The sequence below is a fragment of the Saccopteryx bilineata genome, chromosome 4, assembly GCF_036850765.1.
Source record: "Saccopteryx bilineata isolate mSacBil1 chromosome 4, mSacBil1_pri_phased_curated, whole genome shotgun sequence".
Lineage (NCBI taxonomy): Eukaryota > Metazoa > Chordata > Mammalia > Chiroptera > Emballonuridae > Saccopteryx > Saccopteryx bilineata.
Genome location: NC_089493.1, coordinates 91,279,488 through 91,305,163, shown reverse-complemented (window position 1 = coordinate 91,305,163; position 25,676 = coordinate 91,279,488). Strand labels below are relative to the sequence as shown.

General features: G+C 44.0%; 1 protein-coding gene across 6 annotated transcripts in view; it reads left to right on the top strand.

Annotated features, from left to right (window-relative positions):
* The window catches only part of CHD8 (chromodomain helicase DNA binding protein 8), a 78,961-nt gene that overhangs the window by 6,586 nt on the left and 46,699 nt on the right, over positions 1-25,676 (top strand). For 3 of the 6 annotated variants that reach the window (XM_066277383.1, XM_066277385.1, XM_066277381.1), the window contains exons 2-5: positions 18,826-19,882; positions 21,149-21,520; positions 22,870-23,255; positions 24,457-24,571. In XM_066277383.1, the coding sequence (XP_066133480.1) occupies positions 19,040-19,882; positions 21,149-21,520; positions 22,870-23,255; positions 24,457-24,571 (1,716 nt within the window). In that variant the 5' untranslated portion in view covers positions 18,826-19,039. Of the gene's footprint in view, positions 1-11,803; positions 11,860-18,825; positions 19,883-21,148; positions 21,521-22,869; positions 23,256-24,456; positions 24,572-25,676 lie in introns of those variants that run through there. The other 3 variants (XM_066277387.1, XM_066277382.1, XM_066277386.1) reach the window with 3 other exon arrangements.

Here is a 25,676-nt window from a genome sequence, read left to right as displayed (position 1 = left end):
GAAACTTTTACATATGTCTCAGTAGCGTACCATTCTGCTTAGCAGATCAGTTCAACCAAATCTTGAAAGAGTAATTGTTTTTAAGTGAATGGAGGAAAGATGGGGTATAAAAGATAGTCCCGCCTGGGCCCTGACTGGAGATGTACTCGGCAACCCCCATCTGGTGCCAATGCTCTGCCCATTTGGGGTGGCTCATAACCGAGCTATTTTCAGCACCTGAGGTGGAGACTCTGCCTGGGGCCCAAGTGCTCATCACATCAGTCTAGCCATGGGTGAGGGAGGAGGACAGAGAGAGAAAGAGAGCAAGGAGAGAGGCAGGGAGAAGGAGATGGTCACTTTTTGAAGGAGTAATTTTGCTTTGAGAGAAACCTTTAGTGGTATTACTCTTTTAAATTACTGGGCAAGGCCTGACCAGGCGGTGGCGCAGTGGATAAAGCGTCGGACTGGGATGCAGAGGACCCAGTTTCGAGACTCCGAGGTCGCCAGCTTGAGCGCGGGCTTATCTGGTTTGAGCAAAAGTCCACCAGCTTAAACCCAAGGTTGCTGGCTCCAGCAAGGGGCTACTCAGTCTGTTGAAGGCCTGCTCATGGTCAAGGCACATATGAGAAAGCAATCAATGAACAACTAAGGTGTTGCAACACGCAATGAAAAACTAATGATTGATGCTTCTCATCTCTCTCCGTTCCTGTCTGTCTGTCCGTGTCTACCCCTCTCTCTGACTCACTCTCTGTCTCTGTAAAAAATAAAAAAATAAAAAAAAAAAAAAATAAAAAAAAAATTACTGGGCAGGGAATAACAAGCTTACTTTTAAAGAAAGATGTTTTTTATTTTTATTTATTTTATTTTTTTAGTTTTAGATTTTTATTCATTTTAGAGAGAAGAGACATTTTAGACAGAGAGAGAGAGAGAGACAGACAGACAGAGAAGGGAGGGAGGAGCAGAAAGCATCAACTCCCATATGTGCCTTGACCAAGAAACCCCGGGGTTTTGAACCGGCGACCTCAGTGTTCCAGGTCGATGCTTTTACCCACTGCGCCACTGCAGGTCAGGCTAAAGGAAGATATTTTATTATTTTTTTTTATTTTTAAAGATTTTATTTATTGATTTTACAGAAAGAGAAGAGGGGATGCAGCGAGAAGTACCAACTCATACTTGCTTCACTTTAGTTGTTCATTGATTGTGTGACGTATGTGCTTTAACCAGGCAAGCCCAAGGTTTCAAACCAGTGACCTTAGCATTTCAGGTTGACGCCTTATCCACTGCACACAGGCCAGCTTTTTTGTTTGTGGTTTCTTTTTTTTTCTTTTTTTTTAAATGAGAGAGGAAAGAAAAGAGAGAGACAGAAACTTCAATCAAGTCCTGTATGTGCCCTGGCTGGGGATCAAACCAGCAGCCTCAGCTTCAGGATAGTGCTCTAACCAACTGAGCTATCCAGCCAGGGCTAAACTTCTTCTTTTTTTTTTTTTTTTTTTTTTGTATTTTTATGAAGTTGGAACCGGGGAGGCAGTCAGACAGACTCCCGCATGCACCCGACTGGGATCCACCTGGCACGCCCACCAGGGGGTGATGCTCTGCCCATCTCGGGCGTTGCTCTGTTGCAACCAGAGCCATTCTAGCGCCTGAGGCAGGGGCCATGGAGCCATCCCCAGCACCCGGGCCAACTTTTTTCTCCAGTGGAGCCTTGGCTGCAGGAGGGGAAGAGAGAGACAGAGAGGAAGGAGAGGGGGAGGAGTGGAGAAGCAGATGAGCGCTTCTCCTGTGTACCCTGGCTGGGAATCGAACCCTGGACTCCTGCACGCCAGGCCGACGCTCTGCCACTGAGCCAACCGGCCAGGGCCTGAACTTTTTTATTATTGATGTGTGTCAACATTGTTCATTATCTTTTAATCATCAGAATAATCCTGAAATGTATGTTATATTTGCTTCATTTTACAGAAAAGAAAAATATAAGAATGAGGTTAGGTAACTTACTAGGAGTAGGGCTCAAAGCCCCATTCATTATCCAGCCTTATTCAGCTTCCACCTATTTAAAAAAGTTTAGTGCTGACCTGGCTGGATGCTTAGTTGGTTAAAGTTTCATCCTGAAATGCAGAGGTTGCCGGTTCGATCCCTGGTCAGGACACATATAGGAACTGATTGATGTTTCTCTCTCTCTCTCTCTCTCTCTCTCTCTGTCCCCCTCCCCTTTGCTCACTAAAATCAGTTAAAAAAAATTCAGTGCTGACCCCTGTGGGAGAACTGCCCTTGACCACAATGTGAGACAAGTAGGCACCCGGTAGCCTGTCACAGCTGTACCTTTAGCAGTTGTGGAACCTTGAGAATGTAAAATTTCTTATGTCTTTGTATCTCTGTTAAAAGGCAAGAAATAATAGTTTGTTTCTCTTATTTAACTTAGTTATTTTGAAGCTAAGATTATGTGAAATACTTGAAGCTCCACAGAACAAAATCACTTGGTCAGTCTTATAAATAACTCCATTTTTTTAGCCAATGCACATCAAACTAGCACACTAAATTTTCATTAGTCCATTGTCACTGGGTCATGTTTTGTGCCTGGAGGCACAAGTGTGATAGCAGTGCTTTATAATGCCCCCACACCACACATACCTTTTTAACATGTTGCCACAAAAACAATTCCCTGTAAATAAAATAAATATTTATATTTTTCTGTTAGGCTGAACAAATGCAGATATATTAGCCCAGTTAAAGTGGAGCATGTGAGAGTGACGTGGGGAGAGCATCAGGGGACCAGGACTCTTACCTAGATTGTACATGTGTTGTTACTTATGTTGGATGATCAAAGTGGCATTGTGCAGGTAGATAGATTGATCACCTTTAGATATCCCTCATCTGGAACTCAGGGTGTTATTTTCACCTCTGTGAAACATGCCCGCAAAGAGGAAGCTCTAGATCCAGTCTAATTTGAAGGGATAGGAGTAGGCTCTTATTCTCTGTTTCAGACTTAGACCAAAACTCCGGGGTTTTACTGGAAAAAAAAACTTTATAACGAGGCTGACTTAAAAATGATTCCATGCCCTATATTCGAGTCATATGGGTATAGTGTCATCCATTTGCTTCTTGCCACAGCTTTAAATTGGCTCCCACTGAGGCTTTATGGTTCATGCCTCAAGGAGATGACTAAAATTTTATTACTTTCAATAGTGATTATTGCACTATAGAAAACAGTTTTTTATATGTGTTGCCTGCAGCATCTTTTGCTGTATATAAAAGCTGTGTCTACTGCAGATCCTAAAAAGTGAAGATTCTTATGATTTTATAATGCCTCTTCTGCATGTTTCTGGTAGGACATGTGCACTGCCCATTAATTTGTTACTATCTCTGCAGTCTGAGAGAAGCCCTTGCTTTTTGCTCAGAAACCTCCCCCATTACCTCTCCACAGCCCTGTTCCCACAAACCTTTGACTGGTAGTTGAAAATGCATTCCTTTAACAAATGTATATTGAGTGCCCATTACCACCCGCAAAGGGAATATTGTAATGAACAAGCCACACGTAGTTCTTGCCCTTGTGGAACTTGCATTCTAATATGGGAAGAGGGGTATAAAACAATTAATTATACTATAATCGGTTGTTCAATCTCTAGTACGAAAAAGAAGTTATGGATATTGCAAGACAATTTTATAATAGCAGAATATAACCAGGAGCATAGTATATAGTAGGGTGGTTAAGTTTCTGAGTTCTGAAGCCACATTGCCTGAATTTGAATCTGACAACACTTTTCAGATTCAAATTGCTGTGGAATGTTGAGCAAATTATCTTTCTGTGCCTTGGTTTCCTCATCTAAAATATAAAGATAGTTATTTCAGGCTTAAGAATATGAAATAGATTAGTATATTTGGATTGTTAAAAGAGTGCCTGGCCTGTAATGTATACTGCATAAATTTATGCCCCTTTTTTTTTTTAGGATTTTATTTATTGGTTTTAGAGAGAGGAGAGAAAGAGAGAAGGGGTGTGTGTGGGAAGCATCAACTCATACTAGTTGCTTCTTGTGTGTGCCTTGACTGGGCAAGTAAGCCCGGGGTCTCGAACCAGCAACATCCACATTCCTGGTTGACTATCACCCCGTCACCACAGGTCAGACAGTTTGTTTTCTTTCTGGGAGGTCAGGAATTTTTTTTTTTTTAATGATGATGTTGAAAAGAGTTTTGGAAGGTAAGTAAAATTAAACAGCCAGAATAGAGGGGAACCAGAGTTGCATTAGTTCAGGGAATTGATAGTAAATTCATTCAGAATGTCAGTAGAGGCAGAAGTTGATGGATTGGAAGGATATTTAGGTGGTAAAGTTAGGATTTACAAATATTGGATGTAGGTGGTAAGGAAGAGGGTTTCTGGCCTCTGCGGACATGACTGAACAGGAGATGCTGGAGGGTGATTACCGTTTTTTGTTTTTTGTTTTTACAGGGACAGAGAGTCAGAGAGAGGTATTGATAGGTATAGACAGACAGGAATGAAGAGAGATGAGAAGCATCAATCATCAGGGTTTTTTTGTTTTTTTTTTGGTATTTTTCTGAAGCTGGAAACGGGGAGAGACAGTCAGACAGACTCCCTCATGCACCCGACCGGGATCCACCCGGCACGCCCACCAGGGGGCGATGCTCTGCCCCTCCGGGGCGTCGCTATGCCGCGACCAGAGCCACTCTAGCGCCTGGGGCAGAGGCCAAGGAGCCATCCCCAGCGCCCGGGCCATCTTTGCTCCAATGGAGCCTCGCTGGGGGAGGGGAAGAGAGAGACAGAGAGGAAGGAGAGGGGGAGGGGTGGAGAAGCAGATGGGCGCTTCTCCTGTGTGCCCTGGCGGGGAATCGAACCCAGGACTTCCGCACGCCAGGCCGACGCTCTACCACTGAGCCAACCGGCCAGGGCCCAATCATCAGTTTTTCATTGCGACACCTTAGTTGTTCATTGATTGCTTTCTCATATGTGCCTTGACCGCGGGCCTTCAGCAGACCGAGTAACCTCTTGCTTGAGCCAGCGACCTTGGGTCCGAGCTGGTGAGCTTTTTGCTCAAGCCAGATGAACCCATGTTTAAGCTGGCGACCTCGGGGTCTCGAACCTGGGTCCTCTGCATCCCAGTCTGATGCTCTATCCACTGCACCACCACCCGGTCAGGCGATGACCATTTTTTGTGTATGTGCATGCGTGGTGGTGCGAATAGAGGAAACTAGAGAGACTACCAAGGAATCAGTCTCCTTGGTGTCATAAACCTCTTACAGGGAGAGCTGGACAAGTGTGTTAACCAAGGAGACTGGAGAGACTACCAAGAAGAGCTACTGAGGAAGGAAGTGAATGCACAGGCCTGGAGTTCAGAGTAGATGTCTTGTCTAGAGATATGAGAGACGTAAGCAAAGAGATAATCTGGTAGGAAAAATGCTGAATAATAATTGAGGCCATGTATGTGAGTTATACATTCTTGAAAAGAAAGTAAAGAAAGACAAGAACTCTAGGACCAATGTTCAGTGAACTTCAACAATTAAAGGCTGGTAGAGGAGAAGACTAGCAAAGAAGTGGCCACAGAGGTTGAAGGAAAACTAGAAAAATGTGATGTCCTGGAAGCTGTCAGAAAAATAGCGTTTGAGGGTGTGGCTGGTTTTACTGAAGTTTTGAGTGGCCTTTCCTTGGGTCCCTGAGAGTCTGAACTTGAAAGTCTCTCACCCTTCAAAGTTGTATACTAGTGATTTAGAACATCTCTAGCAGTTTTAGGCTGACCAAAGCCAGTTAGTTAAACATGATCTTCAGACTCTATAATATAAAGTATACTTATTCCCATATGCCTTAAATTATATCTTATATAGCAGAAGAGAGCTAGAGTGTACATTCAAGCTCATAGAAATTAGCCTGCTGAAATTAACAAATTATTTTGAATGCCATTGATCTGAGGGGTGATCCCCACTAAAGCTGATTAGGTAGACACAGTGGCAAAACAAGTTTTTCCCAGCTGTCTATCCAGCAACATTTGTTGAGTATCTCCTAGGACTGTGATGGGGAACCTTTTTATAAAAACCGCCCACTTTTGCAGTGCTGGTCAACCTGGTCCCTCCCACTCACTAGTGGGCGGTCCAGCTTTCATGGTGGGCCTATTGCAGCGCCGTTTGGTTGCTCTGGTACTGCCCACCTTTTTATAAAAAGGTTAGCCGTCATGGTCCTAGGACATAGTGTGGGTTATATGCCAAATATTGTGCTGGGTGTTAAATTAATCCTTATTAGTTGTCTTTTTCTTTTCTTAAATATGGGTATTTTATTTATTTATTTATTTTTTACAGGGATAGAGAGAGTCAGAGAGAGGGACAGACAGGAATGGAGAGAGATGAGAAGCATCAATCATCCGTTTTTCATTGCGGTTCCTTAGTTCGTTGATTGCTTTCTCATATGTGCCTCAACCACGGGGCTACAGCAGACCAAGTGACCCCTTGCTCAAGCCAGCGACCTTGAGTCCAAGCTGGTGACCTTTGCTCAAGCCAGATGACCCTGCACTCAAGCTGGCGACCTCAGGGTCTCGAACCTGGGTCCTCCGCATCCCAGTCTGACCGCTTGGTCAGGCCTTATTGGTTATCTTGTAACTTGATCCCATTGTAGAGAGGAATGAACTAGACTTAAAGAAGTTGATTTACCTGATGGGACAAAGATTTGAACCCACATCCCTCTGACTTGAAAGCTCATACCTCCACATACAACTATAATTAAATACAAAATAGAAGATTATTCTTAAAAAGTACTTAAAAATGCTATGAAAGCTCATGTCTTACTGATTACTTTTGGTTTGGCAATGAAAAGTAGGGTTCAAAAGATTTTCAATTATTAACTCCAGGGGACATTTTTGCTTTGTTCAGTATAACTGATCGCTCTTTCCTCTTGCAGTACTCTTCTGTTTTTGCTTCTGTGACACTGCCATGTGTTTTTCTAGCTTTTCTTTCTCTACCTGCTTGGTCGGTGTAGCTTATTGTGCTTAAATCCTGATGTTCTCTTGCGTTCCTCCTTAGCTTTTCTCACTCTACACCAAAAATCTCAACAGTTGGATTTCCAGCTAGTAAGCCTTTGTTTAGCCTGTATAGTGTTTAAAACGTTTTTAAGAAATTAGTTATCTTTTAAAATTTATTCACCATATATTTAAAACCTAGAAGATTTACATAAAACTTTATTTCTGGCTTTTGAAAGATCTGAAGTTCACTCTCAACCTTAGATATGCATTTCATGTGGCAACACTTAACTGCAGCTGAATAGCAGCCGCTGTCTTTGGAATGGATATGGGTTCTCCAGTTCTTCACAGAGCCCAGCATTCTCTGTTGTCTCCCCAGCAGTACTGGGGCAGTTTTTCATGTACGTACGTGCTTTGCTCTTCACACTCCCTGTGAACTCTTCACTCTTGAAACTGCCAGTTAGAAAAACACTGGTAACTCTAAATCTATCAAAATCTTCATCAAGCCAAGTGTTAGATTTGTACATCAACCTCCTATTGAATATTACTGCTTAACATACTATAGGCAACTCAGACTCAACATGGTTGAACTCATCTCTGCCTCCAAACTCCAGGTTCTACCAGTTATTATCCCATAAGTATTACTCGGCTCTGTCCCTTCCTTTCTGTCATTACTTTTTGAACCGCATTACAGTGATTTAGCTGCTAATTAGGTTAGGATTCTTATTTGCAAACAACAAAAATCATCTTTTGGCTAACTTAAACAGAAAGGGAATTTACTGGAAGGATATTGTATGGCTCACAAAATCAATGGGAGTGCTAGAGAACCTGGTTTAGAAAATGATCTAAATCCAAGAGAGGTTATAGATGTGGAGAACGTAGCCAAGGTCACGCCACTGAACAGTCCGTTTAAGATGCTGCAGTAGTACTCTGGTGTCTGCCATTACTGAATGTTGTCTAACTGCTTGGTTCTGGGATTTTGCATTACCTCTTCAAAGTCAAAATTCCCCTAAGGAGCCCTGGCTGGTTGGCTCAGTGGTAGAGCGTCGGCCTGGCGTGCGAGAGTCCCGGGTTCGATTCCCAGCCAGGGCACACAGAAGAGGCGCCCATCTGCTTCTCCACCCCTCCCCCTCTCCTTCCTCTCTGTCTCTCTCTTCCCCTCCCGCAGCCAAGGTTCCATTGGAGCAGGGTTGGCCCAGGCACTGAGGATGGTTCTGTGGCCTCTGCCTTAGGCGCTAGAATGGCTCTGGTTGCATCAGAGTGACGCCCCAGATGGACAGAGCATCGCCCCCTGGTGGGCATGCCAGGTGGATCCCGGTTGGGCGCATGCGGGAGTCTGTCTGACTGCCTCCCCGGTTCCAGCTTCAGAAAAATACAAAATTCCCCTAAGGAGTGTCTAGTTAAACTAACTAGCCTTTTGTCTACCAGGAAGAGAAGGTGGGACCTCCACCTCCAACCTGCCATCCCACCCCTTGCTCCATAGTGGTTTGCAGTATCCAGCCTCCCATTGAAGGCTCTTACCCGAGCTATTCCCCCAATATAGAAAGGGGGCAGAAAGAAAAATCAGCAAATATCCCCTATACCATAGCAGCCTCCTACTTGCTTCCATGTCCTCTGTCCCTTCATCTTCCAAATCTGTTCTCGAACAGGCAGCATTAGCTAACCAAAGTGCAGTCTGGCCATGTCATCCCGTTTCAGTGGGGTCTCATCCTCCTCAAAGGAAATGCTTTAATGTGGTATTCCAGGCCCTCTGCAGGGTCTGGCCCCTTACCGATCTTTTCAATCTCATCTCCCTCTAATTTCTTCTTTATGATTAACACTTTGGTGAGACCCAGCTACAGAAATATTTCTGCTACATGTCTCACGGTGTTTCTCATTGCTGTACTTTGTTTTGTCTTTCCTCTTACTCTTCTTACTGCCTGAATACCCTTTCTTGTAGCCCACTTACCTTCCCGAGTTAACTCATCATTCATTAAGAAACTGTTTCCTTGGTACCTTTTCTTACTAAGTTGTTATGTCCTTTTCATCTGTGTTTCTGTTACTAGCCCCCTGCTTATTTCATTACATACATCACCTTGTATTGTAATTATTTGCATTTGTCACTGCTGTCGTAATCTCTACTCTTCACCCTCTCTCCACATACATACTCAAATAGGCTCCTACAGATTGTGAGTTCTTTGAGGCTAGAGATTGTGTCTATCCATCTTGGGTTCTCAGATCCTAACACATTACTTGGTATATCATGTACTCAGTAAATGTTGAGATAATGAAGAGGTATTTGATATAGATCTTAAAGTATAAGATTTTGATAAGGCAAAGAAATGAAATAAGGATGGTTTATACTTTGAAGCCAATAACATTAACTAGGCTAAGGTGAGAAAAAAAAATGACATAGTAAATTGTTATTTTTTGCTAGCATATAAGTGTATATGTGGAAGGATAGTGGAAACTAAGACTGGAAAGGGAGAATGTGGTCTTAAGATTTATGTGTTACCTGACCAGGCGGTGGCGCAGTGGATAGAGCATCTGACTGGGATGTGGAAGACCCAGGTTCGAGACCCCGAGGTCACCAGCTTGAGTGTGGGCTCATCTGGTTTGAGCAAAAATTCACCAGCTTGGACCCAAGGTCGCTGGCTCAAGCAAGAGGTTACTCGGTCTGCTGAAGGCCCGCGGTCAAGGCACATATGAGAAAGCAATCAATGAACAACTAAGGTGTCGCAATGCGCAACAAAAAACTAATGATTGATGCTTCTCATCTCTCCGTTCCTGTCTGTCTGTCCCTGTCTATCCCTCACTCTGACTCTCTCTCTGTCTCTGTAAAAAAAATTTAAAAAAAGTTATGTGTTAAGTAACAGGACTTTGAAAGTTATTATCTTTAAAAAATCTTATTTATTGATTTCTTCTTTTTTTTTTTTTTTTTTGTATTTTTCTGAAGCTGGAAACGGGGAGAGACAGTCAGACAGACTCCCGCATGCGCCCGACCGGGATCCACCCAGCACGCCCACCAGGGGGCAACGCTCTGCCCACCAGGGGGCGATGCTCTGCCCGTCGGGGGGGGGGGGGGTTGCTCTGCCGCGACCAGAGCCACTCTAGCGCCTGGGGCAGAGGCCAAGGAGCCATCCCCAGCGCCCGGGCCATCTTTGCTCCACTGGAGCCTTGGCTGCGGGAGGGGAAGAGAGAGACAGAGAGGAAGGAGGGGGTGGGGGTGGAGAAGCAGATGGGCGCTTCTCCTGTGTGCCCTGGCCGGGAATCGAACCCGGGTCCCCCGCACGCCAGGCCGACGCTCTACCGCTGAGCCAACCGGCCAGGGCCGATTTTTTCTTCTTTTAAGAGAGAGAAACAGAAACAAAAATTGGTTTCTGTGTGTGCCCTGACTAGGGATCAAACTGGCAACCTCTGCACATCAGAACAATTCTCTAACCAACTGAGCTATCCAGCCAGGGCACTTTTGAAAGTTTTTAAGCTGGAGACTGATTTGTTTTAGGAAATGAGTCTGTAGCAGAATGGACTAGTTCTAAGGTACTTACTTACACAAGAAACTGCATAAAGAAGTGGTAGCAGAAATAGAAGAGTCAGATATGTGAATTTTAACTTTGCCACTTAATTTCATAGTTGAATTACTCAACTCTCTAAGCCTCAGTTTTCTCATCTGTACAAGAAGAGGACGGACTTGATATGATTGCCGAAGTTTTGCCAGCTCCAAAATTTGTCTCTGATAGACACATTGCAAGAGTCATTGGGACTTGGCAAATGATTAGATGGTGGATACAGGAGGTTTCAAACACATTTGAGGTTGACCCTGAGTGAAGGGGAAAACAGAATTGTTCTTTACAGCAGTGGTAATTGGGTATTCCTAGGTAATGCTAGGGATGTTGAAAATAGGAGATCTACAACCAAGTTGATCTGCTCCCTGGTTTGTGTCCCAGAGTGCAGAAAGTAGGATTTCAGTGTTATTGGTTACATTTCAGGGGAAACATGATCAGGAAGTCAGCAACTGTTTTTAGTAACAGTTTACTTTGGGAGGGGGGGGGTTAAACTTTGGGGAGATTTAAGCTTGTACGCCATCATTCTTAAACTGACTAGTCTTATTGGGAATTAGAGTGGTTTCAAGTGGCATTGCAAGGTAGACACTGGCCAGTCAGTGTGTCACAGAGGCTGAGTTTCAGGAGAAATGAGCTGGAGGCAGGAGACCAGGTTTTGAGATTAGGAGTTGGGCTTGTGTTTTGCAGGGGAGGGGGCTAGGAATTGTTCGAGGGCTCTTGGAAAGAGATGTACTGCTGCCCACTGCCCTCGGGTTTGGAGTGTCAAGAATGCAAACCAGCATTTACAGTTGTGGCAGAAAGAGTGCTTTATCTTTTAAGAGTAAAGGACCCCCATGTTCCAGCAGCTGGGCTGCCTCACTCCCATTATGGAGGGAAGATTCGCCCCTTTCTATGGGTAGGGGATAATGTATAGTCACTACAGCAGAGGGTTGACAGGGCTGCTAGATGGCAGGCAATAAGGGGGAGGCAGAGTTGGCCTAGTGTGGAACCCTCCTTCTGAGTTTATGCTCTTTGGTGTGCAGATACAGTAGGTTGTAAGGAATTTAATCTCTAGGACTTGTTTCCCGCAGCATAAGACCGTTCTTCTGGACAGGCCCCCATTTTTATTTTTATTTTTTCAAGCAAGCTCCAGGCTTGCCTTGGCCCTGGAAACCGGATAGGCCTCTCCGTGCGCTCTCAACCTAACCCGCGGTGGCGGGGGAGGGGAAAGATCTCCTAAGTTCCACCCATTGCGCTGTTTTCCGTGTTTGCCTCAGTGGTGAGTGGCAGGTGAGATTAGCCAATGAGGACACGGGGCGGGCTGGAGCATCAAGTTAGGTAGCGCAGTAGGAGGGGGAACTGGTGCTGGAGAGACAGCGAGAGGGGCGAACCGGCCTCCCACGCCGCTGCAGGTAAAGGTACCTCTGTTCCCCCACTGGGGTGAGGCACAGCGCCTTTCTCCTTCAGGGCTTGTCGGGCCTTCCACTCTGTAGCTTCCGCCCTAACATTGCTTCCACCCGGGCATCCACCCCCCCCTCATCTTCTCGTCTTGGCCATCCCCACTCTGGAGGGCACCCCGCTAGCTCCCTCCCTCAAGTGCATGTATCCTGTATACATTTTGGGGGCGCCAGTTGCCGGAAATCCCCTGCCTTTGCTGTCTGGGCCTTACTGGCACCAACCCCGGCAGTATGAGCAGGTAATGTACCCGAGTCCCCGCCACCCCCACCCCCAGTCTCGTTTCCCTGTTCATAAAACCCTGACTTCCTTACCTTGCCCCTTCCCTTCTTTCATAGGAGTACATAATTTCTGTAGTTTTTCCTTTATCTTTTGAATATACGTACATGCTTTTAGCTTTCATAGTTGCCTATTTTGCTTTCTCTGTTTATTCAGAAGGGGTCACTTTTTACCAGCCATATTTGCCCCCAAATGTCCATACTCCAGATTGAAGTGTGAGTGTTTTTTCCATAAGTAATTGGGAAAACAAAAACCAAGTAGCTACGTTTAAAACTGAGAATGGCGAAGATAGAGGAAATGGCCTAGGATCTGTCTTCTTGAGGAAATCTACTGAGTGGCTCCAAGTTAAAAGCTTCATATCTTATGGTTTGTGTCCTTCCATCTGATCCCTTGCTGACCCAAAATTGTGATTACATTCACCTCAGATGTTTGTTTCCCATTTCTTTATAAGATTTGAGACACTTTATATCTCACAAATGTCTCCCTGGAAGTTTTAAAATCTTTTTAAAAATTATGTTGATTTTCATTCTAGACCTTTTGATTATTTTATTTTCAAGCAATTTCTCATTTAAATTAAGCTGCTTCTGAGCATCTTGTGTTTCAGTAGCATATGTTTATTTCTGTCTGCAGCTGATCCTTATGAAAGGATACAGTTTCCAATAACAAGGTTTATACTTTAAAATAAAATAGTTTGTTACTTTCTGAATCTTTGAGCAGTTAAGGTTAAATGGGCATGGATGGTACTTTGTAAAGGTACATATTACTCAAAAGGGTCAGCATTTGTCAATATGGCATGCACTTATTCTCTTCCAAGCGGATGTACACTACAGAATAATCTAAGTGGAGAATGGGTGTCTGTAGTTCAGTTTATAGAAATTTATCCATTAGACAATTGGACTACTCTGTGTTGCAGTGTTTCTCACCCATTATAAACGATAACTATGATAAAGTCCCTTTTTAGAGACCATAAGAAATCTTTTCCCACCGCAGAGGGGTTGATAACCCCTAGAGCCAGGCATGTTTCTTCTCTGCTCCCCGCCCCCCACCCACCTTGTCTTTTATAGAGCTTGACTAGCCAAGAAGATTTTGTCCAGTTTTACTGAATATAGATAACCTAAACAATGGGGTGTGTTTTCCCTTTCCATTTGATAAATATAAAATTACTACACTGAACATACATTTTCAAGCTACCATATTTTCCAACCTTTCATTCCCTAGATGAGAATCATTGCTGTGTTGAAAAGTTTAGGGAGATTGAGATGGAAAAGTACAGAGCAGAATTAAAACAAAGTTCTTTATGATTGGACAGACAAGTTCTGGAAATGGGCAAGGGTAAGGAGACATGTAAAATAAGAAAAGGAGAATTGGAACTCTAGATTTAAAAACAAACAAGAAGAACTATATAAAAGGTGATAAACTGCAGAACAACAGTTTAGACTTACATCAAAGGGAGAGGCTAGTTACACCTTTAAGAAGGAGGCAATATGAGGGGTTATTGTATAAAGTATTTCTTAGTGCTAACTGGCTTGTCATTTGGAGAATATAGATGATAATCTTGGATTTTAACCCCAACTGACTACTTTATTCCACTTTTCCCCAACTCATATACCCCTCAAGGTTTCTGTCATTAGTCTGGCCATAAATTTGGAATTAGTGAAAGTGATTAATTGTATCCATTAAACTTTGTCTTTCCTTTTGAGCATACACATGTGTTTCTCTTTTGGGCAGTGGTATGACTTTAAGCATTTGCTTTACTTGGGGTGTCCAGTTGCTTCATTTATATGAATGCTAACATCTATTTTTACTATCAAGATTTAAACCATGGGATTGATGAGCTTGGTGTAGAATAGGCTAGATGTGGATATAGCCAGATGACCCATTAGCAGGGATAGAAGGAAAGTTGAAGAAACTTGGAGGTGTGTTGGGAGAGGTTTAATCTTTTGAGAGGCAAGGACGATTTAAAGTTGGGAGTTAGAAAAGGAGCAGGAAACTAGGATTTAAAAATATGTACAAGGTCAGTAGAAAGGAGTTGGGATGGGACTGAGAAGCGGTGAAACTTGGTGGTGTGGCATTAAGTCAACGATGAGGTTTTTTTAAATTATTGGGCGCAGATTGAACCAGAAGAAGCAGAAATTTGACCCCAAAACTGTGAAGGGAGATAAATGATAAATGCATTGATCTTTAAAAACTTTTATGTACTTGAGTTGTATGGGGTTAAGGAACTGTTTCAGAAACTGTTAGCCTTGTTTCGCCTATTAAAAAATGAGATCTTTCTCTGTCTGAGATCGGACTGTTGTTGAAGGAAGAAAGAGCCGTTGGATGAATAAGTAGCAGGAATTCATGGAAAGGACAAAATACTCTGTGCTAGAAAAGGCAAGTTATACATTATTATTAGCATAAACTTCTAGTTAGTGGAAAGTTTTGCTCTAGTTTTTATATGACACCTAACTGTTAAATATTTAGTGTAACTTGTTTTAGGTAGCATAATTTCTCTGACAGTGAATAGGAAATGAAAGATAATAAGTAGCAAAGTAAGAGCATAACTAGTAAATAATTGATAGTGTTGAAAAGTTTATAAAATTGAGTAGGTTTTTATTAAACCAAGAAATGTTGATAACTTTTCTGATCATCATTTTGAGTAACATGGGGTTAGGAATTAGATAGGAGAGACTGGAATGAGCTGGTGGAATAGTTTAGCCAGGAGTGGGAAGTGATAGGAATTCTGGGTGAGATGTGAGGGGTCTATAATTACTGAAGCAAGAAAGATCTTGTTTAACATTGGTGGAGATGCCAGGTATTTTTTATAATTTTGACTGATGTGTCAGCTACTGATAAGTCTGTTCCTTTTTTTTTTTTTTAATTAAGTAAAAGGTGGGGAGGCAGAGAGAGATACTCTGGCATGCACCCCAACCAAATCCACCTGGCAAGCTCCCTACTGGGTGATGCTCTGCCCATCTGGGGCCACTGCTCCGTGCTTTAGCACTTGAGGCAAGGCCATGGAGTCATCCTCAGTGCCCAGGGCCAGCTTGCTCGAACCAATCAAGCCATGGCTGCAGGAGAAGAAAAGAGAAAGAGAGAAGGGAGAGGGGGAGGGGTGGAGAAGCAGATGGTTGCTTCTCCTGTGTGCCCTGACCAGGAATTGAGCCCAGGTCTTCCACATGCCAGGTTGATGCTCTACCACTGAGCCAACTGGCCAGGGCCTGATAAGCCTGTTCTTTTAATCTATGTCTCAGTTTCCAGGATAGTTACCCATATTACTCTATTGTTATTGTTTTTTTCCTTTACAGGAACAGAGAGAGAGAGAGAGTCAGAGAGAGGGATAGATAGGGACAGACAGACAGGAACGGAGAGAGATGAGAAGCATCAATCAGTTTTTCGTTGCGACACCTTAGTTGTTCATTGATTGTTTTCTCATATGTGCCTTGACCACAGGCCTTCAGCAGACCAAGTAACCCCCTTGCTCGAGCCAGTGACCTTGGGTCCAAGCTGGTGAGCATTTTTTATTTTGCTCAAGCCAGATGAGCCTGCGTTCAAGCTGGCAACCTCAGGGTCTCGAACCTGGGTCCTCGGTATCCCAGTCCAAAGCTCCATCTACTGCACCACTGCCTGGTCAGGCTACTATATTGTTATGTAAGGATACTGGAATGAGTTAAGGAAGAGAAAAGATTTGGGGATTGTGTGGAAAAGCCTTCTTCAGTTAAGTCTATACTGTGTGACTGACATTCTTCTCTGGTGTCTTCTGAAAGTTAGGAGAAATGGTCTTATCAAGCAAGGCTTTCTTGGATTGTCAGATTGACATCATGTTACAAAGAACAGATACAACTTTTAAAATAATTATTGATGATGTAATTCTTTATAGTTTTTTCCTTTTTCTATCATTTTCATGAACTTGAAGCCCCAGATTTAGCAAAATACTTTCTGTTATTTGTAGAACAGTTTTTTAAGGTGGAAAGCTTTCTACATTTTTATCTTAGAATCAGGGAATACCCTTTAGTATCTGTAAGGCCTGAATGGTTCATTCCAGATAGTGCAAGAAAATATATTAATTCATTAAATACTTTTTGAGTAACTACTGTATATGTTATATCCTGCTGGTTATTTAGGGATCTGTGGATAAATAAGGTGTGGTCCCCCATCAGCAGGAACTTTTTTGTCTTTTTGGGAAGGAGGAGCTGGGCCATCATGTAGGATTGTGCAAGGGTGTGCACTGGACATGTTCATTACTGTCATCAATAATATGACCATTTTCCAGCAGATGGCAGATAGGCATCTTGAAGAGCAGGCAGTGTTTTGTAATTTGTGTGAAGGAACCTTTGGGGCCTTCAGAGGACATGGACAAGAAATTCATCATGTTAGTATAACATTAAATACGGCTGCTTTTCAGTAAGATGCAAATAACACTGTGGTATTTAAAGGTAAAGGGATCAAGTCATCACAAATTGGTCTATTGCAGGGGTCCCCAAACTTTTTACACGGGGGGCCAGTTCACTGCCCCTCAGACCGTTGGGGGGCCGCCATATACAGTGCTCCTCTCACTAACCACCAGTGAAAGAGGTGCCCCTTTCCGGAAGTGCGGTGGGAGCTGTATAAATGGTTTCAGGGGGCCACATGCTGCCCGCGGGCCAGAGTTTGGGGACGCCTGGAAGAGGTTCATTCACCTTATGGAGTAGAAGACTTGAGGATGTTACAGACGGAAGCTACAGTATAATAGGCGAAGACATGCAGATAAGAATATCATTAAGGGAACTGTAGTCTAGTTGGACTGGAATATAGGATGTATATATAAGAAGTGATGAGAACATTGGGAATATAAACTTAGGAACTAAAATATAGAATTTTTTGAATCCTTTGCAAAGGAAGTTTTTTTTATCTCATGCGAAAGTGGGGAGGGGATTCAGAACAAAATATACTCTGTGTAGATTACTTCATATGTTAACCAGAATAAAGTTTACAAAACTGAGTAGCCTGACCAGGCGGTGGCGCAGTGGATAGAGCGTCGGACTGGGATGCGGAGAACCCAGGTTCGAGACCCCAAGGTCGCCAGCTTGAGCGTGGGCTCATCTGGTTTGAGCAAAAAAATAAAAATTAAAAAAAAAATAAAGAAAAAAAGCTCACCAGATTGGACCCAAGGTCTCTGGCTTGAGCAAGGAGTTACTCAGTCTGCTGTAGCCCCCTGGTCAAGGCACATATGAGAAAGCAATCAGTGAACAACTAAAGTGCCACAATGAAAAACTGATGATTGATGCTTCTCATCTCTCCGTTCCTGTCTGTCTGTCCTTATCTATCCCTCTCTCTGACTCTCTCTCTGTCTCTGTTAAAAAAAAGGGGGAGGGAGCTACAGAGTATGTAAGGGGCTGCATGATTGGGGTTTGTCTTACCCCCCTGTAGTCACTGGCCAATAAACTCCTCAAAAAGAAAAAAAACTGAGTAAAATTACATTATAAGCTTAGCAAGACTGTACTATGAGCTTGGTTAAAGGTATTATTTTTGCCAGTAGGAAGTAGTATCTAAAATACAAGGGAAATTTATAATGTAAAGTATATCCAGAAACCATCTATAGTCACTGAAATGCTGCTAGTATATTGTTAAGTTCTGTCAAATTTAAACCTAAATAGAAGGTGGATGGCTTGAATTTGCTTATCTTTACCTAAGAATGATAATTGTAAAAAGAAGCAAAGACAGCAGAATGGTCTTGACAGAATGTATAGGTGTAAGAACCTCAAAAGAGGGTTGATTTATTTTATTATTATTATTATTATTATTATTTTTTTTTAGTTTCAGGGTTTTTTTGTTGTTTTGTTTTTTAGGGAGAGAGAAAGGCAAGAAGGGAGAGAGATGAGAACCATCAACTTGTTGTGGCACTTTAAATTTGTGTGTGTGTGCATGTGTGTGTTTATGTGTGTCAGAGAGAAGGGGACAGGTAGGGACAGACAGGAAGGAAGAGAGATGAGAAGCATCAATTCCTTGTTGCGGCACATTAGTTGTTCATTGATTGCTTTCTAATATGTGCCTTGACCGGGGGACTACAGAAGAGCAAGTGACCCCTTGCTCAAGCCAGCAACCTTGGGTTCAAGCTGGTGAGCTGTGCTCAAACCAGATGAGCCTGCACTCAAACTGGTGACCTCGAGGTTTCAGACCTAGGTCCTCTGCATCCCAGCCAGACACTCTATCCACTATGCCACCACCTGCCTGGTCAGGCTGTTGTGGCACTTTAGTTGTTCATTGATTGCTTTCTCATACGTGCTTGAGGGGGGTGGCTACAGCTATGCCAGTCACCCCTTGCTCAAACCAGCGACCTTGGGCTACAAACCAGCGACCACAGGGTCATGTCTGTGATCATGTCAAGCTAACAACTCTGTGCTCAAGCTGGATGAGCCCACGCTGAAGCTGGCGACCTTGGGGTTTTGAACCTGGGTTCTCAGCATCCCAGGCCAGCTATTCACTGCGCCACTGCCTGATCGGCTTTAGTTTCAGTTTTGAAGCAGAAATGTGTGGGGGTTTCTTCTTTGTATCTGTCCTCAGGTCACCTTATCTCCTCTTCTCTTATTATTGTGATGTGATTTGGTATTAAGGGTGGTACCTAAGAAGAACTTCTTCCTGAGATTGCCTATTTTGCTTATTTTTCATTTGTCTTCCCACAACAGGAATTCTACCATCTTCCTTTGAAGACCTAGCCATCTTGCTCCATGAAGGTCAGGACAATCTGACATGCACTTGTTTCTTGCCTCTTTACCCGAAGAGTAGTCTTCTTCCATTGTGTACATTTTTTCTTAATAGGGGAGGGGAGGGGAGAGCCAGTACCCCCCCTCCCCTTCCCTCCCTAGACCTTGGGGAAGTACCCTTCATTGCTTTCCCAAGATGGCAGACCCTATCATGGATCTGTTTGATGACCCAAATTTATTTGGCCTGGACTCTCTGACTGATGACAGCTTCAACCAGGTCACCCAAGACCCCATTGAGGAAGCCCTTGGACTGCCAAGCTCTCTGGACTCCTTGGATCAAATGAACCAGGATGGTGGAGGTGGTGATGTGGGGAATCCTTCAGCAAGTGACTTGGTCCCCCCACCAGAGGAAACAGCCCCCACAGAACTTCCCAAAGAATCAACAGCTTCAGCTCCAGAATCTTTAACCTTGCATGATTATACCACTCAGCCCATCAGCCAGGAGCAGCCAGCCCAACCTGTCTTACAGACACCAACGCCAACATCAGGACTTTTGCAGGTCTCCAAGAACCAGGAGATCCTGAGCCAAGGGAATCCTTTCATGGGTGTCTCTGCCACAGCTGTGTCCTCCAGTAGTGCTGGAGGACAACCACCTCAGTCAGCCCCTAAGATTGTTATCCTTAAAGCCCCACCAAGCTCCTCAGTCACTGGTGCCCATGTGGCACAAATTCAGGCCCAAGGTATCACCAGCACAGCTCAGCCCTTGGTGGCTGGCACAGCCAATGGTGGAAAAGTCACTTTTACCAAAGTGCTGACCGGCACTCCCCTTCGACCAGGTGTTTCCATTGTCTCTGGTAATACAGTGTTGGCCGCCAAGGTCCCTGGGAACCAGGCTACTGTTCAGCGCATTGTCCAGCCCAGCCGACCAGTAAAGCAGCTGGTACTACAGCCAGTTAAGGGTTCAGCTCCTGCTGGAAACCCTGGGGCCACAGGGCCCCCACTGAAGCCTGCAGTTACTCTGACCTCTACACCTACTCAGGTGACTTGAGTGAAAGGGGGAGGTGAATTTTGGTTTAGTAGAGGGCCCAGCAACTGTGTGAGACAGCACACGGGAGCTAGCTCTAGGGATATCCTTTTTAAATTCCATCTTTGCTTTTTATCAGGTAGTGTTGACAACCACATACTTACTACTTACCTGGTGGAAGCAGTTAGTTTAACGTGTTTTTGAGCTCTTAGAACACGTTTACCTAGCTGATGCTGAACAAAACAGCCACAGTTCCTCTACTTACAGAGCTCACAGTCTGCCAGGCAGGACAGACAGCTAGTCAAGAATTCGCAGTAATGTATGATACAGAGTTTTATGAGATATATCGGATGCTATGGGAACAGAGAATCAGTTTTGGGGAAAAAAATTATATTCATAAGGCTTATAGAAGCTATGTGTATTTTCCCCCTGTTCTTCTTATTAAGATTGTCCTCTTGCTTTGCCCAGTGGAAATGCTAGTTTCTAGTCTAAGAAAATAGAGGCGCTCGCCTCCGAATAAAGGGCCAAAGAGGGTTTTTTTTTTGTTTTTGTTTTTTGATTTTTTCTGAAGCTGGAAATGGGGAGAGACAGTCAGACAGACTCCCGCATGCACCTGACCGGGATCCACCTGGCACGCCCGCCAGGGGGCGACGCTCTGCCCCTCCGGGGCGTCGCTCTGTCACGACCAGAGCCACTCTAGCGCCTGGGGCAGAGGCCAAGGAGCCATCCCCAGCACCCAGGCCATCTTTGCTCCAATGGAGCCTCGCTGCGGGAGGGGAAGAGAGAGACAGAGAGGAAGGAGAGGGGGAGGGGTGGAGAAGCAGATGGGCGCTTCTCCTGTGTGCCCTGGCTGGGAATCGAACCCGGGACTTCTGCACGCCAGGCCGATGCTCTACCACTGAGCCAACCAGTCGGCCCAAAGAGGTTTTTTTTGAGGGGGGGGGGTCTGCAGTATTAAGATAAGTAGGACCAATAGAAAGAAACCATAATGAGGTAGATTTTAGTTCAATATAAAGACTTTTATTCTAATAGAGTTCCATAAAATGGAATGCAATGACTGCCTTAGAAGATAGCCTCCCATCAGGAGTTTTTCAAAAATAGGCTTGTTATCTACTGGGCAGAGTTGTTTCAGAAAAGATTCTATCAAGACAGGAGGATGAACAAAATGAATTGTATTGTCTTCTCAGTTTTTATGTTCCTAGGATAAGGAAAACTGGTGTGCACCCTTCAGGGTGTACTATTCTTTAATATATCTTTTGCAATTTCCTTTCTTCACTCTAGGGTGAATCAAAACGCATCACCCTGGTCCTCCAGCAGCCACAGTCTGGAGGTCCCCAAGGACATCGGCATGTCGTGCTAGGGAGTCTACCAGGGAAGATAGTGTTACAGGGCAACCAACTAGCAGCCCTGACTCAAGCCAAGAATGCCCAGGGGCAGCCCGCCAAAGTAGTAACTATCCAGCTGCAGGTGCAGCAGCCACAGCAGAAAATCCAGATTGTACCACAGCCTCCAGCATCACAGCCACAGCCCCAGCAGCCACCCTCCACCCAGCCAGTGACACTGTCCTCTGTGCAGCAGGCTCAGATAATGGGACCAGGACAGAGCCCAGGACAAAGACTTTCAGTACCACTCAAGGTGGTACTGCAGCCACAGGTGAGACTTAACAGGAAGGAAAATTGACCTTAGTCTTTTGCTAGTACCCTTAGCAACCACTCATTGTTGAATGTGAGACTAGTCTAGATTTATACCCCTGAACTGAGATGTAGAGTTTATGTTTTTCATCCATGGAAACTTTGTTTTAATAATATCATGAAAACTTTTTTTTTTTCCTGAAGTGAGAAGCAGGGAGGCAGAGAGAGATTCCCACATGTGCCCCACCGGGATCCACCCAGCATGCCCACCAGGGGGTGATGCTCTCCCATCTGGGCCGTTTCTCCATTTCAACCAGAGCCATTCTAGCACCTGAGGCAGAGGCCAAGGAGCCATCCTCAGCACCCCGGCCAACTTTGCTCCAATGGAGCCTTGGCTGCAGGAGGAGAAGAGAGAGATAGAAAGGAGGGGGAGAAGGGTGGAGAAGCAGATGGGCACTTCTCCTGTGTGCCCTGGCCGGGAATCGAACCTGGGATATCCACATGCCAGGCCAAAGCTCTACCACTGAGCCAGCCAGCCAAGGCTCATGAAATGAAAACATTTGAGGGTTATAGTTGGGTTCGGGGTAACAAGTGATTTACCTGATATTTGTCTTTGAACTGTTTGATTTACAATCTTTTCCTAATCTTGTGAAATAATTGGTTCCAAATTGCCTTTTTTAAATTTTTTTAAGAGAGAGGAGGGGACATAGACACCCGCATGCACCCTGACTGGGATCCGGCCAGCAATCCCTGTCTGGGGCCAATTCTCAAATCAACTGAGCTGTCTTCAGCGCCCAGGGCCAATGCTCAAACCAATTGAGCCACTGGCTGTGAGAGGGGGAAAGGAAGAGAAGCAGATGGTCACTTCTCATGTGTGCCCTGACCAGGGATCGAACCTGGGATGTCTGCATGCTGGGCTGTTGCTCTATACACTTAGCCTACTGTCCAGAGCCTCTAAATACCCTATTTGAAAAATAAAGAAGTAGTCTTGAGGTTAACTGATTGTCACTCCTCCTATCTCCCAGGAAGATAAAGGTAGCTAATAGTAGAATTTGAGTTTGTTTTACTTCCAGAGACCAGTATTGGCTATGTTTGAATTTTTTCTAGAATAATGGTAATGGATATTGATATTAGAAGAATGGCTAAAGGGTATTGAAGTTTCATTTGGCACAATTATTGCCCTTTTTTTACCCCCCTCCCACCAAAAATACTTTTTTTAAAAAAATGTCCAGATTTAGTGAGATTTGGGTCTGAGCCTTATTCTTGAGGAATTAGAGAATTAAGTTTCGAGCCTACCTGCTTCAGAGCTGGGTTTTATTTAGGCCATTTAGCTCCAAGCATGTTGACATTTTAGTGTTTTCATTTCTGTAGGCTGGCTCTTCCCAAGGGGCTTCTTCTGGACTTTCAGTAGTTAAAGTCCTAAGTGCTAGTGAAGTGGCAGCTCTGTCCTCACCAGCAAGTTCTACTCCTCACTCCGGGGGCAAGACAGGAATGGAGGAAAACCGCAGGCTGGAGCATCAGAAGAAACAAGAGAAAGCAAATCGGATTGTAGCAGAGGCCATTGCTAGGGCCCGTGCTCGGGGTGAGCAGAACATACCCCGAGTCCTGAATGAGGACGAGCTGCCCAGTGTTCGGCCTGAGGAGGAAGGTGAAAAGAAACGCAGGAAAAAGAGCAATGGGGAGAGACTCAAGGAAGAAAAGCCAAAGAAGAGCAAAACATCTGGTACTTCCAAAACCAAGGGCAAGAGTAAGCTGAAGTGAGTACTACCCTTCACTATTCTGGTGGGACATTGGAGGGCAGTGCACTCATTTTTAAATTGCTGTTGAGAAGAAATACTTGTGATTAGCAGCAACATAGTTCAAAATGATCTCTGTCAGAGAAAATAATAAGGCCTTTATTTTCTCCCTCAATGCTTATATAATTTGTTAAACAGAAATTTGCATATTTGCACATTTTGAAAGAGAATCACTAAGGCACAGGAAAAAATCATTGTGCTGGGGGCTACATTTAAAAGCCATGACTATGTTTTTATATATTCTTTCTGATTTGGTATCTCTGTAGTGTGAAGAATTTCTCACTATCTCCCTACCACTCACTAGTAAAAGAGTAGCTGGACACGGCTGCCCTGTCCTTGGATCATGTGAACTAGAGAAGATCGCAGCAACCCCTGTCAGTGTTAGGCAGTGGACAGAACCATGGCTTGCCATGTAATTCTTGTCACAATTGAGTGTTCTTTTTCCCTTTTATTTCTTATAACTTCACACTTTTCTCCCTAGTTTGGTTCCCAAGGATTTTTCAGTGGTATAATTATAATAATGCTTTATATATGTATAGGATTTTTTAGCTTTTATAGAGCAAATTTCATTATCTATTACTTGATCCTCAACAGTTTTCAAGCCAGTCATCAATGTTTACAAAAAAGGAGATTAATGCCCAGCTAGTAACAGAACTGGGGTTAAAATAAGGCCCTGTAATTTTTAGTCTAGTATTCATTCTACTCTCTTAGGCTACCTACTTTAAGGTATTTATAAATACAGTGATAGTAACTGTTTGACAAATTTGATATAAAGGTCTGCCAGTGGTTTAGAAACCCCAATATCTGTTTTTCAAACACCCTACTCAATCGCTGCATGTCTCCTGGAATGAAGATCTAGATCAGGCGTCCCCAAACTGTGGCTGGCGGGCCGCATGAGGCCCCCTGAGGCCATTTGTCCGGCCCCCGCCACACTTCCGGAAGGGGCACCTCTTTCATTGGTGGTCAGTGAGAGGAGCACTGTATGTGGCGGCCCTCCAACTGTCTGAGGAACAGTGAACTGGCCCCCTGTGTAAAAAAGTTTGGGGACCCCTGAAGATATCTCTGTCTGTTTGGAAGCTTCATTTGTAATGGTTTAATTATATTTATTTCTCCCAAATTTTCCTTGCCCTCATTGAAAATGATTTTGTTTTTTCCATTTTAGCACCATTACTCCTGTGGTGGGTAAGAAGAGAAAGCGTAATACCTCATCTGATAATTCAGATGTGGAAGTCATGCCTGCACAGTCACCTCGGGAAGATGAAGAAAGCAGCATTCAGGTAAAAGAATCCCTAAAGAACTCAGTTAAAGAAATCATACTTAATTCTGAGAGACAAACCAGGAGTAGTAGATACAGTTTTTCTAATTCAGAGGAGGTGGGTTGGGCTGATTTAGCTCAGCAGTTCCTTCAAGTCAAGTTCACTTGTTAATCCAGAGGTAGGCCTGAAAGGTAAAGGAGGTGAGACCTGATCAGGATCATGTCTTTTACATTTTTGGCTTTTTAGGCAAAAAGCTTATTACTACAAAATGAGCAATACTCATTTTCCTAAGTTCTAGTGTTTCAAATACGAACCAAAATGAAACCGTGCTGAATACGATTGTTGTCATGATTATGTCAGTACTTTGGTTTCTTTTGGAACTATCCAGTCATCCCTTTTGCCTCACCTTTTCTACAGTTCAGGATTCTGATGCTGGGATCCTTAAGCACAGTGGTTTTTTTCTATCTTTTGAAGATGAGGGGCATTGGAAGAGAGTAAAAGAAGCCAGACCAGAAGAACTTATAGTTCTCTGTCTCTGTTGCCTTATGATACCATCTTTGGCTCCAGTTTCCAACCTAGATAGAACCTGGTATTAAGATTCAGGAGACTCATGATACTTCTAAGTAACTCCATGGGCCTGGCCCATTTACTTTACTTAGCTGTCTCTGAATTTCTCTTATAAATGGAGATTTGGACTAAACAAACCTTAAGTGCTTCTCTAACTATTATTATTATTATTATTATTATTATTGGCCAGAGAGAGAGAGAGACAGACAGACAGGAAGGGAGAGCAATGAGAAGTATCAACTTGTAGTTTCAGCACTTTAGTTGTTCATTGATTGCTTCTCATATGTACCTTGATGGTGGGGGGGGCTCTAGCCGAGTCAGTGACCCCTTGCTCAAACGAGTGACCTTGGGCTTCAAGTCAGCAACCTTTGGGCTCAAGTTAGCAACCATGGGGTCATGTCTATGATCCCGTGCTCAAGCCAGCAACCCTGTACTCAAGCTGGTGAGCCCGCACTCAGCCAGATAAGCTCACGTTCAAGCCAGTGACCTCAAGGTTTCGATCCTGGGTCCTTAGCATCCCAGGTCAGTGCTCTATCCACTGTGCCATCTGATGGTCAGG